Raw genomic sequence first — 21,376 nt, 5'->3', positions numbered from 1 at the left:
ACAATGGGACACACTCCAATTTCGAGGGGTCGTCCCACTTGTTGGCGGCGCTCACCTTTTCAAACAGCTGCAACCAGTCCTCCACATCTTGGTCCTCGGTGCCGCTGAAGAAGGGGGGATCTCGTTGGCGCAGGGTGGTATGCAGATGACCAGTTGAGATTGGGCCGTTCTTTGCTGGGTGGTGCCTTGCTCGGTCGTCTGATCAGGCATTGCTGATGCAGTGGGCAGCTTCCGGCTTCGAAGTTCCAGGTTTGCGTACCCAGCACACTTCCACCACTTTGCAAGGGGGTTTAATAGCGACGCCAGGTAATAGGCAGACAGCCGGTACGGAAACAAATGCTCGGGCAGTCTAGCGTCTACAGCTTGTGCACCCGCTCACGCTTCGCACTCAGCGATGGTCCCACTAGTCATTGCCTGGCGAATTCCCCACTACAATATATTTAGTTTGTATGTATGCGTGTTCACAAATGGTCTCGTTTGTTCTGGGTAACATTTACTTATCGGCTTCTCTTTACGAACCTACACGAGAGCGCATGAGATTTGATAGCCTCGTGACACCTCTGTAACTCCGCGATTACCATACCAGTGCTAACATTTCTTCTTTTGTGGTGTTGAGTTCATGACGCAATGAGATTCTTTGGTTACTTCATTGCATGGCTTCTTAGAAAATAGTTTTAGAGGCCAAGTGAAGCAGAGGTGAATACATATGAAATTTTACAGTCATTATTTATGCGCGTTTGTAGCAACACATCGGCTTTTCGCATGCAGTGTGACTGAGCTATGCAGCTTGGTAGCAGATGATAGAATTCTTGCGGTAGATGCACTTGAGTCCTTCACGCGTAGTGTCTTGTTTCTTGACCTCTGTCGCAGCTCCCCTTCGCCATGAATGCCCAGCCTGCATCAGTAGATCACAAGTAGGACAAAGAACAAATGTGTAAATGCACTTGGCAGTTCCTCATAACAACGATGCTAACACAAACATGAACAATTTTTATACTGCGCAACGGCGACGAGGACGAAAAGAGAAGAGGGGCACACCAAAGTGCAGTGGTATGTATTTCTATTCTCCTCGTTTGTGCCGCCGTCGCGCAGTTTCAAAAGGGTTGAGTTACTTTCACCAACAATATCTTAGCCAAACTTTGTATTCTTCTAACACGAATAGGAATTTGTCGGAAAGCAGCGACTGGTAAATGCTGTATTTATCTCTGCACTGGTGTGGCCTTACAACATGGACCCTTCCAACACTCTTTTCGCTCGTCCGCTTGAAGTGGCCAGCCAGGCTGAACACATACCCAGTACTCCTTGAATGCACACTAAGCAGGACGTTCTGCTTCGGAAACGCATGCAACTCTCGTTAGGTGTGAAATTAACACTTGATAGGCGAGGTTTTCGTCATAGAAGCCCGACTCATCATCATCATCAGCCTGACTACGTCCACTGCAGGACAAAGGCCTCTCCCATGTTCCGCCAGTTAACCCGGTCCTGTGCTTGCTGCTGCCAATTTATACCCGCAAACTTCTTAATCTCATCTGCCCACCTAACCTTCTGTCTCCCCCTAACCCGCTTCCCTTCTCTGGGAATCCAGTCAGTTACCCTTAATGACCAGCGGTTATCCTGTCTACGCGCTACATGCCCTGCCCATGTCCATTTCTTCTTCTTGATTTCAGCTATGATATCCTTAACCCCCGTTTGTTCCCTAATCCACTCTGCTCTCTTCTTGTCTCTTAAGGTTACACCTACCATTTTTCTTTCCATTGCTCGCTGCGTCGACCTCAATTTAAGCTGAACCCTCTTTGTAAGTCTCCAGGTTTCTGCTCCGTTGCTAAGTACCGGCAAGATACAGCTGTTATATACCTTCCTTTTGAGGGATAGTGGCAATCTACCTGTCATAATTTGAGAGTGCTTGCCGAATGTGCTCCACCCCATTCTTATTCTTCTAGTTACTTCAATCTCGTGGTTCGGCTCTGCGGTTATTACCTGCCCTAAGTAGACATAGTCTTTTACAACTTCAAGTGCACTATTACCCATCTCGAAGCGCTGCTCCTTGCCGAGGTTGTTGTACATTACTTTCGTTTTCTGGAGATTAATTTTAAGACCCACCTTTCTGCTCTCCTTGTCTAACTCCGTAATCATGATTTGCAATTCGTCCCCCGAGTTACTCAGCAATGCAATGTCATCGGCGAAGCGCAGGTTACTAAGGTATTCTCCATTGACTTTTATCCCTAACTGTTCCCATTCTAGGCTTCTGAAAACCTCCTGTAAGCATGCGGTAAATAGCATCGGGGAAATTGTGTCCCCCTGCCTTACACCCTTCTTGATTGGTATTCTGTTGCTTTCTTTATGAAGCACTATGATAGCAGTTGATCCCCTGTAGATTTCTTCCAGAATGTTTATATATACTTCATCTACGCCCTGATTCCGCAGTGTTTGCATGACGGCTGATATTTCTACTGAATCGAACGCCTTCTCGTAATCTCTGAAGGCTATGTATAGGGGTTGGTTATACTCTGAGCATTTCTCTATTACCTGATTGATAGTATGAATGTGGTCAATTGTTGAGTAGCCTGTTCGAAATCCTGCTTGTTCCTTTGGTTGATTGAATTCTAATGTTTTCTTTACTCTGTTAGCAATTACCTTTGTAAATAGCTTGTATACTACAGAGAGCAAGCTGATCGGCCTGTAATTCTTCAAGTCCTTGTCATCTCCTTTCTTATGTATCAAGATGATGTTAGCGTTCTTCCAAGACTCTGGTACTCTTCCTGTCAGGAGACAACTCGTAAACAGGGTGGCTAGTTTTTCTAACACAATCTGTCCTCCATCTTTCAGCAGATCTGATGTTACCTGATCCTCACCAGCAGCTTTGCCCCTTTGCATGCTCTCCAAAGCTTTTCTGACTTCTTCTATCATTACTGGTGGGGTGTAATCTGGGTTACTGCTAGTTCTTATAGTATTAAGATCGTGGTTGCCTCGGCTACTGTACAGATCTCTGTAAAACTCCTCCGCTATTTTAACTATCCTATCCATATTGGTAGTTATTTTGCCTTCTTTGTCCCTTAGTGCATACATTCGACTTTTGCCTATCCCAAGTTTCCTCTTCAATGCTTTGACACTTCCTCCGTTTTTCAGAGCGTGTCTTAATATATCTTGGCCCAGAATTTGCGCCAAAGCAATGTCGTTACCCATATAGTTTGCTCATCAAATTAGAGGGTGCCACTATAACTCATCACGTGCGCAAACAGTTACTGTACAGCTGAGGTGCTTTGCACCGAAGACCCCGCTAAAGAAGCCAGGCAACATTTCAGTGGCTTCTCTCGTCGAATAAGCAAAATGAAGACAAAATGCCTCAGACAGGTAGGCCGACGTTGCCATAAGAACACCTATATTTGTCAAAGGTGCCTTGTCATCTCTGGCGTTTTATATGTAAGTATTGACGTCATCTGTTGTGGCTCGGGTCCCAGCTGGTATACGCCGTCTGGAAAGATTAAATATGTTCTCACGCACAGTTAAAGAAGTTTACTTTGATTTGTGGAGTTCAGCGTCCCAAAACCACCGTATGATTAGGAGAGACGCCGTACTGGAGGGCTACGGAGGTTTAGACCACCTGGGGTTCTTGAACGTGCACCCGAATCTGAGCACACGGACCTACAACATTTCAGCCTTCATTGGAAATGCAGCCGCCGCAGCCGAGATTTGATTCTGCGACCTGCGGGTCAGCAGCCGAGTACTTTGGCCACTAGACCACCACGGCGGGGCAAGAAGTTCACTTAAGTTGAATAGCTAAAATGGGTGAACTTGTGTCCTACAAACAAACAAGTCAGAAAGAAAAATGTCTATTTGCAGAACACCTTGGCTTCTTCTAAGTTCGGCACCTCGTTTTCTTCTCTTCTGCAAAGCAGCTCACACATGCCTGAGTTGTGAGCGTCGATCCTGGCAGTCCCCATCAGCGCTTCGCTAATTCTGTTACACGCGCACATCTAGGGAACTGTGAGGGTGTAGCAAACGGCTGGAGCGTGAGCTTTAATAGTATCTTGTGTCATTATTACTCTTTTAAGAATGCATATCGTCCCGATGCTACTTTAGGTTCCAGGATAGTATTTAGTAGTAATGATCGGTAAGATCTGGCATCGTCCAGTAGTGTTGTTTGATAGCTCGGTGTCTTTCATGGTATGGCTTCATTCGGATGGCGTGCACAGTTTCTGTGCGATGCCCCGCCGTCTGGATGATGTTACTTGCTCTTCTGGGACAACTTCATAGTCCAAAGGACCAAGCTGGTGAAGCACCTTCTAGGAACCAAAATGACGTCTAGGTAGTCTTTCTGAGAGCGCAGGTACGCGTGTGGGTGTCAATACACATATTTTGTCTCCAGGAGCGTACTTAATGTCTCTTTGTCGCAAATTACAGCGATCGACATCGCCTTTTTGTTGCTGCTGAATGTGATGCCGTGCCAGCTGCCTTGCTTCTTCAGCTCTCTGCGTTAAGTCACTGGCGCTATGGTCATGGTCGGAGTTTCATCGACAGGTAACATTGCATCCCGGGGTGCCGCAACCGCGCGGCTAAAAACAAGTTTAAAAGTGTCATTCGTGTTGTCTCGTGCACAGCGGTATTGTATGTGATCGAACATTGCGTACACTCTTAGTCAAATCCTGGCTAAAGTACACCCCAATAGGCAGAAAATCAAGTCAAATAATGGCCGCTTATGGTCAGTTACTTACACGGCTCAATAGCCATGTCCCAGACTTACCGGCCCGATTCAAAGTGGCCTTTAGAATAGACGGTACAAAGATTAGCCGGGGTTTTTAAGTCAAATTCTTCCTGCCTCAGTACGGCCTGCGGTTACGCGTGACGTTTTAGTAGGCGGGCTGGCCCTGACGCATTGCGTAAAAAGCATTACTTTACGTATCCGAGAGCAGTTTCTCGCCGGTAATTTGGTGGGTATTATGACTCTAATTACAAAATTATCGGTGTCAGAATAATCTATATTTGCGCGAATAACATGCAAAGCACACTCAGCACTGGAATCGAACGCGAGACCACATGCATGTGAAGCAGATGTCTTACCCATTGCGTCACAGCACACCGCATGGAGGGTAGTTTTTTTCTTTGGTATTGTGGGGGTGCTGACACCACCCCTCCCTGTAAAGTTGTCTGCGCCGCGTGGCGCACGTGTCTCGCCCCAAGGCTTTATTTCAGTCGTGACCACCGCCTGGCGATAGATGGCGTTGTGTTCGCTTTGAGTACAACTGTTGGTAGAGTGGTAGCGCCGGCGGTGGCCCCTGGCGGAAGGCAGGCCTTGGTGGTGGGCGACAGTTGAGCGAGCCTCTTCTGCGCGTGGCGGCTGCCGCGAACGGTTGTCTGTAGCGTGGGTTCCCGGTGCTCGGCACCGCATGCTTTGCGCCGGGGTCCCACGTGGAAAGTCAAGCGTTGGCGACGCCGCCTTGGCTATGTGTTAGTGTGTTGGGTGGGATAGTGTGTGTTTATCATGTTATTATGTGTTTAGTGTGTCATTGCATTATGCTGTTTGTATGGTAGCGTGTTAATTAAAATTGATGTAACAGTCGGCGGACGATATCGTCGTCTAATTTAGCTAATAAATGTATGTATGTTGTGTGCTTTGTATCGACCGCGTTTGCTGTGTCCGTTCACTCCAAGAGTGTGGCGTGGCAATGCGTGCGTTCGCTTCGCCAAGACCCCACAGTATATATCGACCAAGTAGCTTTTTGCAAACCGTCGGTGGAACCTTCAACTTTTTTGTTCCATATGCATTTGTTTGCGCATGCATTTGATAAGTGAATAGTTTGTAGGGCTTCATGAACTCGAGACAACCACGACGAGCGCTTTTGGCTCCGACTTTGGTTCGTGGTGCACCGTTTCGCAAGAACGATTAACGTGTGTTCGTGCGTCGTTTTAGTGCTTCCCCGTGAACCGCGGGTGTTTATGTCACAATGAGCGGATACCAGCACTACGAGGCTGTGTTCGTGTGTCGAAAGCTGCGTATATTTCACGCACGTGCGTGTGCTGTGATTTCGCTTATTTGTGTCAAGAGGTAAACGCGTGTCAGTGACCGCAGCTTATTCTCAGCTGTTTGAAGACAATGCGCTTTCGCACGTAAATGTTGCATGGGTATTTCAGCGTGCCAACTCTAACATTTGCATTGTGTACGCGGGAACTGACGCAAGCTACACGCTGGGGCAGCAGCGCTTTTTTAGCAATTGGACGATTACTTATTTCCGCAATTAGAATTTATGCGCATTATTTCGCAATTTAGATTTTTTTGCTTATTTTCAGTCTTTAAGTTATCTTATTTATGGGGAGTGGCTGCGCTTACATTTAATCAACATCGCACCACTGTTCAAGTGAATGCCAAAACGCACGCTAAGGTCAAGTATGACGTACACAAATTAGCGACGGACAGGTTGGTCTCTCTCAATATAAATAACGCTTTTGCAAATCTCTTTCGCGAACGTCCGCGTGCAGTTGGGGACTAGAAATGGAGCATAACAAACTGAAAATTTTTATTTTTACTACATACAGTTTCTCTCTAGAAAATTGGGATTTTTATATCTGGTACATTATCTCCACAGTAATACACTGGTTGTCTTGGCCATGGTTCACTGTTACGAATACATGCTGGAATATGAGAACTGTACTTCATAGACCGTTATAGTTTAACGCCGGAGTGATAGCGGAAGTAAACGAAATGGCGTTACCGCGCAGCAAATGTTCGTTAAGGACAGCATTTTATAGTGTAGCGGGATAGCGTTTACGTGGTTTACGTGCCCCAGCTGTAACGGTGGCGCCATCTATCAGATGGTAAATAAGGTAAATAACAGTCAAAAGGAAAAGAGAACGAAAATGTTTGCCTTTGCCACCACGCGAAGCATTGTTAGAAGTTTATTTCAGTAATAATAAAGGTAAATAAATATAAAGAATGCACCAAACGCGAAAACATCTATGTTGCCGATTTGTTTACATCGATCGTGTACACGTTCGAAATGGAAAGCTATCTCAAAAACTACACCAACTTCTCCATAATACTCGGTCATCGAAGCGAACTGAAGGCAAGCGAAGCCACTTTAAACAGTCGTTTGGTGCGAACAAGGTGAAGCTTTCAACAACTACGCTAAAATCACTTCGAAGCGGGTGTACGAGAGCGCCGCTATGTATACGTACACGACGTACAACACCTACGCTACCACGGTAACGTGAAATCTGAAAAATACCGTGCGTACGGGAAGCAGTACGGGTGACGTACAAGTCTGCGCATGCGCACTTCGATTCCACCATCACGGTACACCCGGTATCTCGGTCAACCCGGTAGACTATAACTCTCTAATATTCAAAAGAGTGAGCAAATGGCGGTGCCATACGATCTCCTGTGGACGTCTGCACCGGACTTCTGTAATTGATGTTCAAGTTCATCAAATTACGCAATGACTAATCAGACCTCAACCAACCAATTTTCACTTTTGACCTTCCTCTGTCTCACTGTCTTCGGTTCGTTTCATTTTTGCCATGCTTTCCAGAAATCATCAGTTGAACTTGTTTTGTAGAACACGATCATCAACATACATAAACCAGTGTTTCAGTAAGCTATCGCGCATGCACAATAGCGTGGCCGCACCGCCAACACGAAACTTCTCAGCTTCCGCTGTTCTCGCCTCTGTTTTCCTTTTCTTTTTTCCCCTCCTTCACGTGAGCGCGCTGGAGAACATGAGCGGGCACACATCTCAATTTTTCTTCCCTCCCCTCTCACACCACCACCCTCCCTCTTCACCGTTCATGGTGCATCGGCGCACCCTTTAGCTTCCCTCCAACGCGCACCCGCGTGCGAAGCCGCATACGCACTTCGGCCGCTTTTCAGCGATTGCTAGAAGCGGCATTTCTCAGGTTCAAGGCCGCCTAAAGAGAGTATCGTATCTCTCTTAGCTGGGCTATCCATAGCCGTAATAATAGAAAGTACGTAGGAGCGCGCCGCCTATCTGCCGCCCGTTATCCGACACCTGACAGAGTGTGCTGTAATATTCTGTCCCAAGTTCTACGCTACACTTCAACGTACATCCACATAACAGTTAACGTTCTGTTGAGACGTTCTGTCAATCAATTCGCTTGGGGATCATACGCTTGGTTTTCCTGTGACAGGAGTGCGTCAATATCATAAAGGAATTTGTCAGCTGAGTAGTAAATGCTGTTGCCAGATACATGATAAGCACTGTAGGAGCTCTATGCTGCGGTACAATGTTGGTCACAAAGAATTCGGCTACTTCCACAGCTGTTCATTGAACAAGCAACGCTGTCTCTGCATATCTAGTTCAATAGTCCGTCACAACAATGATCTGCCGCTCACCTGATAACGACGTGAGAAATGAGCCAAGCAAGTCTATTCTCATTTGTGCGAAAGGGCCATCTGATGGCGCTACAGGTTGGAGGAGACCGGCTGGTTTTCCTGGTGGTGTATTGCGCCTTTGGCAATCCTGGCAAGTTCTTACGTAGTGCTGCACAGAATTAGCAACTTTGGCCAGTAGTATTTCGTGCGAAAACGTGACAGCGTACTGCTCACTCTACTGCTGATGGATCATGGTGTTATGCTCCCAAGATCGCAGATTGTAGCGCTGTAGAAACGACAAGCAGAAATCTATCCGTGTTGGGTTCGAAACTTTTTTTGCGCAAGACGTCATTTTGGAGGGTGAACGATGACAGACTTCGGTAAAGAACACGAGGAAGGTCAGCGGGTTGGCCCTGTAAGTACTTGATGAGCAGTAGCAACTCAGGATTAGATTTCTACTGCTGTTCCATCTCTGATTCAGTGACAACTCACATAAAAGGGGCATCCTGTTTGCCCTCTGTATAGTGGCTTCCGTAGAATGCACCGGTGCACGTGACAAACAGTCAGTATCACTGTGCTTGCGAGCAGACTTTAGACAACGCCATTATGTCGTATTTCTGCAGTCGGAAGCTCGTTCTCGCAAGACGTCCTGACGGGTGTTTACAAGACTTGCCGGCCAGCACAGTGAATGGTGGTCGCTTATGGCTCGAAGCGGTGTTCTGTAAAAGTATGGCCGAAACAACCGCAGGGCATTCTTTTTTCTGTCGTCGAGTAATTGGCCTCAGCCTTCGAAAGTGTACGACTATCATACGCAATCACCTGCTCTACATAATCCTGCCAATGAATGAGGATGCACCGAGACTTAAGTTGCTTGCGTCAGTGTGAATATTAGTCTCGGCTTCTTCGTCGAAATGTCCGAGGACTGGATGGCTCTGAAGGCGCTGCCGCAGCTCATTGAAGGCATCCTCCTGTTCCTTCAGCCAAATGAAAGATGCACCTTTCTTTGTCAGTCGTGTTAGAAGTTCAGCAATCTTCGATTTTTTTTTCAAAGCACCGAAAATAGGTGAAAAAATCACAAAAACTGTCTGACCACTTTCTTGTTCTTTGGTTTCGGAAATTTTTGTACTGCCGTGTCTTTTCCGGGCGATTACCTTCAGCACCGACAACATGCCCAAGAAAAAGAAACTCGCCCCGCCACGGTGGTCTAGTGGATAAGGTACTCGGCTGCTGACCCACAGGTCGCGGGATCAAATCCCGGCAGCGGCGGCTGTATTTCTGATGTAGGCGGAAATGTTGTAGGCCCGTATGCTCAGATTTGGGCGCACGTTAATAGAACCCCAGGTGGTCGAAATTTCTAGAGCCCTTCATTACGGCATCTCTCATAATCACATGGTGTTTTCGGGACGTTAAACATCACATATCAGTCAATCAATTACGAAAAAGAAGCTCTTGGAAGCCGAAGTAGCTTTTCTGTGGCTTTATTGTCAGGTGCGCCAAACTAAGAGCTTGAAGCACAGAGCAACGTCGTTCGACATGCTGCTCGAAGGTAGCCGTTAAAAACACAATATCGTCAAGATAAACGAGGCAAGAATGTCATTTCAGTCCGGAGAGCACACTGTCCATCCTCCCTTGAAACGTTGCGGGAGTGGGACAAAGGCCAAATGTAAGTACCTTAAATTCGTACAGCCCATCTGGTGTAACAAATGCGGTTTTCTTGCGATCTAGTTCGTCCACTTCTGTCTGCCAGTACCTAATATTTAGGTTGACGGAAAAAAACAACTACACATTGCGCATTCTACCGAGCGTGTCGACAATCCTGGCAAAAGGATAAACCTTTCGCTTAGTGACGGAGTTCAGCTTTCGGTAGTCTATACAGAATCGTAACGACTGGCCTTTATTCTTTACGAATGCTACCGGTGATGCCCGTGGAGTAGCCGATGGTTTAATTACGTCGTGCTTTATTATTTCCTCGACCTGATTTGCGACAGCTTCTCCTTCCTTTAGTGCCACCCTGTAGGAGTGCTGGCACATGAGTCCGACTGATTTCTCGACATTGATGCGGTGTATGTTAGGGGCGTTCTTCAGATTTAGTATGATGTTTAAAAGATAGATATGTGGGGTTTAACGTCCCAAAACCACCATATGATTATGAGAGACGCCGTAGTGGAGGACTCCGGAAATTTTGACCACCTGGGGTTCTTTAACGTGCACCCAAATCTGAGGACACGGGCCTACAACATTTCCGCCTCCATCGGAAATGCAGCCGCCGCAGCCGGGATTTGAACCCGCGACCTGTGGGTCAGCAGCCGAGTACCTTAGCCACTAGACCACCACGGCGGGGCAGTATGATGTTTAAAAGCATGCGACGATTTTTCTTATGAGGTTTTCTATTTGTCTCTTCTGGCTTGGCAATAGTCGTTAATCTATGCCAATGTGTGCCAGTACAGAATCCACGTCTTGGAAATTAGGTCTCAGAGGTGTGCAGGTTCGTAATTTGGACGACGTCATGGATACTTGCAATGACGGTCCACTTCAAAAGGTGCTGTACTTCATTCCCAAAGTTCGTCAGCAAAATGTCACCACAATCGTTACGAAGCTGCACAAGGCCCCTTGCCTTGCAGATTCCCTTTTCGAGTATGAGCACAGTGTTCCTGTCAACAAGATCTTTACGATCGCCAAACGCATTGCTTCTCACCCTTACAGCTATGCTGGACCTCAGAAGTACCGCCACTTCGTCGTCCACAATACACATATCATTCAGTTTTTCTTCCGTGCCGAATGTTGCCATCGTATGCTTCGTTGAAAATGAGACGCTTGATGCCAGCAAGTAAATTACAGCAACGCTAACCTGAAAGAAGTTTATACCAATACTTACGTCTCCAGAGCCTTCCGGCAGCACAATGAAACTGGCGATGTATGTGAAACCCCTTATACCGATTCTCGCCATACACGTTCCAATCGGGTCGATGAGGTGTCCCCTGCGGTGTGAACTCGAGGTCTATCCCATGAAATCGGTACCTTCTTTAGAGTTCTAGCAAACTCACTACGGTACAGTCAGTAATCCGCACCTGTATCCACGAGTGCGTTTAATTCATAGCTGTCCACAAATACACGCAAGTCGGAAGTGATGCATAATTACTGAATCGGCTTGTTAGTTCGCCGTCGTCACGTAGAGTCAGCGGCGGAGGCTGTTTCAGCATCGGCAGCGGTCGTACCTCCACAGATCTTTGGCTCTAGTTTTCCTGGCCTGGGCATGGTGAACGCCGCCTTGCAGTGGGAAAGGCTGATGATCGACGGGGACTCGGTACCGGTATCTGAACGGTCCAGAAGGTCATGCGGGCACTGACAAGACGACAGGTACTGCTGAATTTCCAAAGGACGCTCCCCGTCCCGATGCCTAGGTGCATTCACTGCGAATCGCTAAGCTCTGCCTTGCGGTACTGGCACATTCATTCGCCTGCCTCTCCACAAAGGTAGCAGAGAGGTACCCTGTAAGGAGTGCACAAAATATTAGTCTTTCTTGTGCCCTACAAACAAACAAGTCATAGAGACTTGTCTTCCTTGGTCAGTATTTCTTGGTCTCCTATCTGGTGGTGCGAGCGTGCTTGGTGGCGCAGGGCTGTACACCAAAGTAGCCTCGATATTTCAACGCATGGGGGGGTCCTTACAGTAAGCTTAGCCATATGAGACTTTCTGCGATAACGATGGTGACACCTCTGGCTGGGCAAACTCCTGACGTTCCCGCATGGGCTGGGGATCCCGAAACGCCAGTCTGACTTCCTCACGCATGACGTCGGCCAGTGACGACACAGCTGAAGCGCTGTGGTAATGTCGCTGTCTTTGGAGCTTCTCTCGCACCACAGACCTCACGAGTCCACGTGAGAAATCTATGTTGTTTCCCGAAGTAGTAGGTGCTGCATTCACGGAGGCAATGCCCATATCCCGGTTGTACATCCTCGCTCGTTGCTTAGGCGTCCTATCTATTGTGGCCGCCTCTTAACTAAACTCCGCGACAGCTGACGGCAGATTCCTAACCAAACCGGCAAAAAGTTCCTGCTTTACGCCTCGCATTAGATGGCGATCCTATTTGTCTTCGCTCATAATAGGATTCACTCGGTGGAAGAGACGGGCCATGTCCTCAACATACACAGACACATCTTCGTTGTTCCGCTGGTTTTGTTTTTGGAGAGCGGTCTCGGCTCTCTCCTTGCGATCCATACTCGGCTAGGTGGTGAGTAGCTACCGTCAAAAGTCATCCCAGGTCGCGATGGCAGCCTCGTAGTTTTCGAACCACGTTCGTGTAGAATCATCCAACACAAAATAAACACGTCGTAGTTTCCAAGCAGTATCCAAGCCATTGACCCTCGCCACGCACCCAAATTGCTCGAGCCAGTCCTCTGTGTCTTCGTGTGCCTCACAGCGGAAAGGTCCAGGTGTCATCGGCGGATCTACTACGATTTATACATGCGTGAACTGGGAAGTCATCTCGGTAGCGTCTTCACTGGGAACTGCGACTGTTCTTGCACAATCCAAAGGGGAAAGCTCAGTGTCTTTACCATGTAAGTGGCGGCTGCTGCGCTGGTGAACAAGGGTTAGCTCGGTGAGTCCGAGTCTCCTTTGCTCCGAATTGCCTTCTCCAACTTAAGAAGATTTTGAGTTTATACCAGCACCTTCACCAGATTTTTCACGCGCAGTTGAAGAAGTTGGCTTTAATTATAGCTAACATTGGCGAACTTGTGCCCTACACGCAAACAAGTAAAAAAGAAAAATGTCTATCTGCAGAACACCTCCGCTTCTTCTAAGTTCGGCACCCCGTCTTCATCTCTTATCCCGCGCAGCTCGCACGTGCCTGAGTTCTCAGCGTCGATCGTGGCAGCTACCAATGGGGCTTCGCTTATTCTGTTTCGCACGCACACCAAGGCAACATTGAGGGCGTAGCAAGCGCCTGGCACGTGAACTTCAAATGTATCTTGCGTCAATATGAAGCAACAAAGTGCAGCCCTTGTCTCATTTAAAGCAATAGTGCAATGGCAGTAAGGATTTTTTACTCAGAGGTAAGGGGAGCTCTGAAAGGGAGAGTAACAAAGGCAAACAGATAGGAAAGAGCAATGTAACAAAGCGGCGTACCCCACATATATGAACCAAGAAAATAGGGAAGCATGAAACGTTGAAAACTGACAGATCGCGTTCAGCTGGCGCAACAGGCAAATTTATATATATATATATATATATATATATATATATATATATTGTACCAGAATACATATAAAGGTAACAAGGCAGTTATGAAGAGAGAAAAACAGGTATCCAAGCCTGCAAAGGCAAAACGCGGGCTTAGGCAGGGGTGTCCCCTGTCACCCCTATTATTCATTATGTACCTAAAATGATTAGACGCCAAATTAGAGGGAAGTGGACTGGGCTTCAACCTCTCTTTTTTCAAACAGAAAAACTCATTGAACAGGCAATACCAGTATTGATGTATGCAGATGATATAGTTCTAATGGCCGACAACAAGGAAGATTTGCTGAGATTGGTGGACATCTGCGGTAATAAAGGAGATAGGTTAAATTTCAGACTAGTAAGGAAAAATCAGCAGTCATGATTTTTAATGACAATGAAGGTAGTAAGCTTAGAACACAGGAGGTCACGCTAAAGATAACAAATACAAATATCTGGGCGTATGGATAAGCAATGGGGCCGAGTACCAAAGGGAACACAAAATATACGTGATGACTAAAGGTAACAGGAATGCAGCGGTAATGAAAAACAGGGCACTGTGGAATTACAATAGGTATGATGTTGTGAGAGGAATACGGAAGGGGCCTTCGTTCCTGGTCTAACGTTTGGCAATGCGGTCTTGTGCATGAGATCAGAAGTTCAAGCAAGATTAGAAATTAAGCAACGTGGAATAGGTAGGCTTGCTTTAGGAGCTCACTGGAATACACCAAATCAGGGATTTCAAGGTGATATGAGATGAACATCATTTGAGAGCAGGGAAGCTCGCATCAAGATAAAATTTGAGAAGCGAGTGCGAGAAATGGGGGAGAAGCGTTGGGCTAGGAAGGTTTTCAGCTACTTGTACATAAAGCTGGTCGATACTGAATGGAGGAAGCAAACCAGAAAAGTTTACGGGTAAATGCTTAGAAATCAGCAGGGGGCCAAACCAAAAAGAACTATCAGTTAAGAAGAAGGTGAAGAAAACGGAGACTGACATGTGGAGAATTGACATGATTAAGAAGTCCGCACTAGACATCTATCGAACTTTTAAGCAGGAAATTGTCAAGGAAAATATATATGATAATACTCGGGGTAGTTCTCTAATGTTTGAGGCCAGGACGGGAGTATTGCGAACCAAGACATATCGGGCTAATACAAAGGGGTAGACACGGTATGCAGTGCGTGAGGAGAGGAAGAAGAAACTGCCGAAAAGCTTAACCCTATAGTTCAGGATGATGGCGCAGAGTTTTTCAAAGCACTGGGGTTTAGGGGCAAGGAAGGCAAAATAGACTTTAAGCGGGTAGAATTAACTAGAAGGAGGTTATCTGATTGGTGGCTAAAGTCAAGGCACGAAAGAAAATTAAACCCTTCACTGCAAAGTACGAATCCTCAACTTCACTATTTCAAAGGGAAAAAAAATCTAGCTTCTGGTTCATTAAGTATGACGGCTTGGTGGCCATTGCCACCGCCTGATCTGAAGGGGACAGCCATATCTATCTATCCACCCACCCAGGTTGCCGACGAAGGTGGCGTACGCATATTTTCAAACAGCCGCCAATGAGCGGGAAGTACAAAGCGAAAGCAACTACAAAAATGGGGAGGTGGCGTATTTTTAAATGTATGCTTACGGTAAGCGATACTGGAAGTGGTATTCGAAACACACGTGTTCAATGGGAAAAGTCATTGGCAAAAATATGCTTTAAGTGTCACTGTAGGTTACCAGCTAAGGAGAATTGCTTCATGAGTATAGAGGCATGTAAGCTGAGGCAAACTAAAGTCGTAAAAAAATGAAAGCAAATGACTAATAACGATGAAAAATGAATAAACGGGGAGTGAGAGGAGTACTCTCGGGGGGGGGGGGGGGGGGGTCCGTAAGAGGAGTACTCTGGGGTAAAAAATGGTAAAAGAGAATGAGTCCGCAATGACTGACTATGAGGGGTAGGAGTGGTTTTAGAAGAGGAGAAAAATGAAAAGAAGTAGACGTCTGAAAGTTCTCTAAAGTGAGAGCTTCACTATAATATATACACAAATACATACGCAATTTATATGTAAAACTTGAAAATAAAAGCGGAACCCCCTGCAGCAGTACATTTCCATGACCTGAATGGCTCCCCACGTCATATTACTACAGAAACTCAACTGCACCTCATCCCTTGCAGGCTTCGAAGCGTACGGTATATAGGTGTCGCAGAAACGAGATGAGACAAGCGCAGAACTGTGTTTTATGCAAACCGAAAACAAGAATCTTCTTTTTTATTGCTTGATACTACTACGGGGCGCGGTTTGGGTACCCACACTTTTCGCATTTCTCTTGCCTTTAGTGAATTTGACAGCTTCCGGCCCGTGACAAGTTCGTTTTCCCATCGGAGTGAACAGCAATGAAGTGCTTGAATATGTTGAAGTCTCTCGCACATCATTTTTCCTATGCGTATGAAGCAAGAATGGAGCTTCCCGTCGATTCAAGGATACCCTGTCATGATCTTATTGAATATCTTGAATATTCCAGGATGCGTGCACAGACTAGGATCAAATTTTGTCGGTGCACTGGCGTAGCTTGTTAATTGGTGTTAAATTCCTCTATTTTCCTCAATAATGTTTGCTACACCATCCACACCACTCCTTCAGTCTTTTTTTACTTCACCGAATTTCTTCTACGCTAAGTTCCTGTTTACTATCGTTATGGTCTTTCAGCGGACGTTCTTTACCCGTTATGACAGCCATGATGCGACAGCAGGCGCATTTGCTACGCTGTGCGCATGAGTCGACGGCCCATTCATAAGTCCTGCTTTGACTTCCGCTGTGGTTGTCCCTTGACTTCCGCTGTGGTTGTCTAGATGTCCTGTTTCGACGAGACTGTGTTTCCTACAGCTTTTCTTGTCACATTTGTTAGCACATCAGGCGGAACGTCGTTGTATGTGGTTTACTTCGCATAATTTTGCCTCTTTGTCTTATAAAAAGTCGATTGTCTTGAGAACAGTTTCTATAATTGCGAAGCGACATCATTGTCTTCCCAGAAGTTGTTTTATTCTGTATTACATCTTCGGGTGTCGGTCACTGTTCAGTCGTGTGCCCTTCTCTGTGTTGATGTGAAGCATTATTACTTTTGAAGTCTGCTTCGTTCCCGCTCGCATGTTAACTTGATCTTGTACGGTCCACCCGAATATTGTTTCTGTTGCAGTAAACTTTTCTTCTAGTTTTCGGGTGCCACCTTTCACCACTTGCCAGTACTAATCTGAGCCAATAGTCATGCCGATTTCACTGCACTCTTCTTTTCTAGCTATGTCGTCAGCAAGCTTCAATCCATCCACATCATAATTTTTTTTGCAGTTTGATAGGTACGAATGGTACTATTTCTTTTGAAAGGATGTTCATCTCCAGTGCTTATAATAAGGCTTTTTCACCACTATATGTACTTTTTCCTTTAACTTCAACAGGTCTCATGACGCTGAGTATCGCGTCCTCCAAACGAGTCTATTGTGAGTCTTGCTTTCCTCCCATGTATTCACGGTATGGCGAGGCCCTGTACAGCGGAAACACTTATTTGATTGTTTGAGCTTCAATTTTTTCTCTTCACAGGGTATAGGTGGCCTACAGTCATCAGTGAGATGATTAGTAGTGTCGCAGAATATCCAAAGCTTTGCAACTGTACATTGCAAAGTAACCATACTTCTCATTGGGTACTCTCACTTTTGCTATCGTTTATTTATTTTATTTCTGGCAGCAATGATTGTCTGAATTCAACATAATCTTTTTAATATTGCATCAAAAATTGAAGATTATTTTCTTGAATTCGAGGAACATTCCGACCTTGCGCCGACGATCTACTGGACCCTTCTCTTTGTTTTAACTGGAATGCAAGGTGCATGTTTCCTGGCAACGACATTTTCAGTATCGGTAGCAACATCGATACATAGTATACGCTCTTCAAACCCAAGGACTTTAATTCTCGCATGTGTACTTGCACATTTTCTTGCACTCTTCCTAAACCTTCATAGTCACTGCAGCTTGCTACCTTATTGATGCTGATGAGCTCACTCATCTGCATTTCTACCAAAATGCTGTCCTTTCCGTACCACTGTTTGAACGGATCTACAGCTTTCCCGTAATCGTTGTCTGAAACTTGCAATTCCTTTACGGCAGTTGCCGCTCTCCCGCTTAGTGAGGTCAACAGTTACGTAAACTTTTGGTTATCGTTTAGGCCAGTTCTCGCGTGAACAGCCGACTCAAATTCATGCCAGAATCTCTACCACTAGCTCCCTCCTGTCACCTTCAAACTTCCTTAATTCCACCTTTGGTAGCTTTACTTCATTTCCGTGCGGTGCTTTTCTGGCGTTGTCATTAGATGTGGCTTAGTTTCTCACTGGCTCGCGCTGTTCTTGTCGGCGGAGGTACCCATTGTTGTTATGCAGAACGCTAATTGCCTTTAGCTCGTACTCAGTGGTTCTGACAAACTCGGCTTTGGCTGTTTCCGCCGTTACATGCTGTTCCAACCTGTTTGTCTACTTTTTGCCACAGCGCACGGGCGTACGAACGCATCGTTACGGGAATGTCACGCGTCATACCGCTGCATCAATCTGCACTCACAGAGGCACCAGCCAGAGCAACATGCATTCAGGAAACACTAGTATCCTTGACTTTTTAATGACTTGAGAAAGTGCTCACGTACCCGCGAAAAGGCCCATTGAATAGAAAACTTTTCTCGGCTTTCACGGCGAATCTCCTGTGCTTCGGTGATCGTATTTACACATAGCGGAAGCTTTTGTCACTTGTTTTATTGCCAATATGACCGTAAAGCTTCATTATTAGTACTTTATGTCGAGAACTGTCACTCTGCCCTACCACGGTGGTCTAGTGGCTAAGGTACTCGTCTGCTCACCCGCAGGTCAAGGGATCAAATACCGGCTGTTGCGGCTGCATTTCCGATGGAGGCGAAAATATTCCAGGCCCGCGTGCTCAGACTTGGATGCACGTTAAAGAGTCCCAGTTGGTCGAAATTTCCGTAGCCCTCAACTACGGCGTCTCTCATAATCATATGGTGGTTTTCAGACGTTAAACCCCATAAATCAATCATCAGGGGACTGTCACTCGCGATATGCTTCTGCGCAATACGCAGTGCAAGACCATGCACTTCGTGATATAATACTGTCAAAATTCCACCCTTATAAATGAGGGGGAGCCCCACTATGCTGTGTATGTTAGAAGACTAATTGCCTGTTTCAAATGCTGCGCGTGAGAAAGTTTGCACTTGGGACGCTGGGAGTAGTAAAAAACAGCTAACAGCACGCCAGTAGAGCGGATACTTCGCATGCGGTATTTGCTTTCAAACAGGGCAAAACCTGCTGTCTCGGCGTAGTTCCTGTTTCCACGACTGTGAGGTGAAAATTAACTTAAGAATTTTTAACCTGACTGCGCGAAAGGCCATGACTAGTTAACAACTGGAAGAAATGTACAACGGAATGAGCGTCAATGTGCATAATTCACACAATATTATATTTTACTGTTTCAGCTCCCGTGTTCTCTTGTTTTATTACAGTTTATGATTATGTAATTTAGTAATTTGTCATTTGTATAGATCTGCCTCTCCAAGCTGCCCAAAGCATACAACCGTTCCGCTCACCTTTGCCAAAAGGGCCAAGAACAAAACATCTGAAGAACTTACCTCAGCCATATTCAGAAATGAAATTTGTGCACCATGAACATTCTTACGGTGCTAATAAGCACTCACTATCTGGACAAAGATGGTTTAAAGGCCAACTCCGACGATTTTTTGACCATGTGAAGGTGCTGGTGTTTCTATTGTCCTGAGACACTCTTGTCACAAGCCCAATGGCTGGAATGCTCAGGAAGTTTGAAAATAACTATTATTAGGCAAAATTGTGCAACACCAAAACCAAATGACGATGATGATGTTTGATGTTTTGTGGCGCAAGGGCCATTTCACGGCCAAAGACGCCAGTTCATCTCACTAAAGATATGGACAATGATTGTGATAAGCGGCTGTATAAGGGCCGTAAATTTCATCGCGGTAAGGCGGGTAAAAACATACCAGTAATAAAATTATGAATATGCCGTGAAAGGTGTGTGTGGTGTGAATAGATGACAAAAGTTGGTGATAATAGAAAATGATGGCGGACATGTATGACATTATCACAAGTGTCTCACTCGTTCATACCCTTGCGTCCAAGGGCAATGAGGCAAGTGCTTAGTTGACTGTAGCCACCGCAACGGAGACCACTCTGGAGAGGTCGTGCTACAGATTGCCTGGGTATAAGATATGAAAACTAAGAATTTCTTTTAAAAAGGCTAACAATGATTTATGACTAAAAAGAGGCTCCCTACCGACGAACATTGCAGGGCCTAAAGGTAAATGTTGTTGGTAGGGTAATGGAAAATGTTTTCTTAGAGTTTCTAAGTGTTTGCACTGGATCAACATGTGAAGGACTGTTAATGCTTCACCACATCTGTCACACAATGGTGGATTGCCACCGGACAAAAGATATGTGTGTGTCGTGTATGTGTGTCCTATCCTGAGTCTCGTTAGTGTTACCTCTGTATGACGCGATTTCGATACGGGCAGCCAATGGCCAACGTGTGGCTTAATAATGTGTAGTTTGTTTTGTGTGTGTCTATCCCACTTGCTCTGCTAGTAGTTCCTGAGCATTCGTTTGAGAGACGGCTTCAGATCAAGGGCCGGATTTGATATGGATGTAGTGGCAGTGCTTTCGTGGACGGATGCAGCAAGCTAATTCGTCATCACGTTGCCCTGGATCTCATGGTGCCCTGGCACCCAGCACCCTACAACATGTTGTTTGAGTGTGTACAGTGTGCATAAAATTAAGTAAAGTGAGAAGAGAGGACCGGGTTTTTTGCTTTTAAGGGTTTGCAAAGCCGTTACAACACTGAGGGAGCCCGTATAAATTACTGCTTTTTGTATTTGTAATTGTTTGATGTGTTTAGCCGCCACAATTATCGCGTACGCTTCCGCTGTGAAGATATTATGCCTGGATGTAGAGGGCCAGCATCCGAAAAGGATGGGCCGACAGCAGCGAAGGACACAGAGGAGTTGGACTTGGACGCATCTGTAAAGAACTCAGGACGTGTGTATTTGTGTTGAAGTTCCAGGAAGTATGTTCGGATACGGGCAATAGGCGCATGTTTTGTTACTTCTAGGAAAGACACATCGCAGTCTATAGTCTGCCCCTGCCACGGTGGCGGGTATGCTACAGGAGCCATTAAACTGTGTTCAAGAGACACTTCAGTTTCCTCAGCTAGACCCCTCAGGCGAACTGAGAAGGGCTGCCTCATCGAAGGCCTCTTTTGAAACAGAATGGAGCTCGACAAATCACTAATAGTAGAGTATGAGGGGTGCTTCTCGTCTGCTTTCACGTTAAGGAAATATACAAAGGACATGTATTTCTCTGCAGATTAAGCGACCCCTCATTTGACTCAACGTAAAGGCTTTCTACGGGGCTGGTCCGAAAAGCACCCGTAAAAAGGCAGATGCCGAAATGGTGCACGGGGTCCAGCATCTTCAAAGCACTTTGAGTCGCAGACTGATAAACAACGGTCCCTTAATCTAAGCGTGTGCGAATGAGGCTTCTATACAGCTTCATGAGGCATTGCCTGTCACTACCCCACGTAGTACGTGACAACACTTTTAAAACATTCATGGCTTTTAAACATTTAGTTTTTAAATACTTGATGTTCGGTCAACTTGTCCAAGATTAAGCCTAAGAATTTATGTTCCGCATTAACAGACAGACATTGACCGCTCAGTTCTATGTCGGTTTCTGAGTTCATACCTCTCTTTTGGGAGAACAAGGCACACGTGCTTTT

The 21,376-nt window shown here is 46.0% G+C and overlaps 1 protein-coding gene across 7 annotated transcripts in view; it reads right to left on the bottom strand.

The window, feature by feature from the left end:
- Nucleotides 1-201: 201 nt before the first annotated feature.
- The window catches only part of LOC142814754 (uncharacterized), a 208,763-nt gene continuing 187,588 nt past the window's right edge, over nt 202-21,376 (bottom strand). For all 7 annotated transcript variants that reach the window (XM_075893996.1, XM_075894002.1, XM_075893999.1 and 4 more), the window contains one exon: nt 202-895. In XM_075893996.1, the coding sequence (XP_075750111.1) occupies nt 834-895 (62 nt within the window). In that variant the 3' untranslated portion in view covers nt 202-833. The remainder of the gene's footprint in view (nt 896-21,376) is intronic.

The sequence above is a fragment of the Rhipicephalus microplus genome, chromosome 4, assembly GCF_043290135.1.
Source record: "Rhipicephalus microplus isolate Deutch F79 chromosome 4, USDA_Rmic, whole genome shotgun sequence".
In the NCBI taxonomy this organism is placed as follows: domain Eukaryota; kingdom Metazoa; phylum Arthropoda; class Arachnida; order Ixodida; family Ixodidae; genus Rhipicephalus; species Rhipicephalus microplus.
The sequence above is the reverse complement of the archived record's forward strand: the minus strand, read 5'-3'. Positions and strand labels throughout refer to the sequence as shown.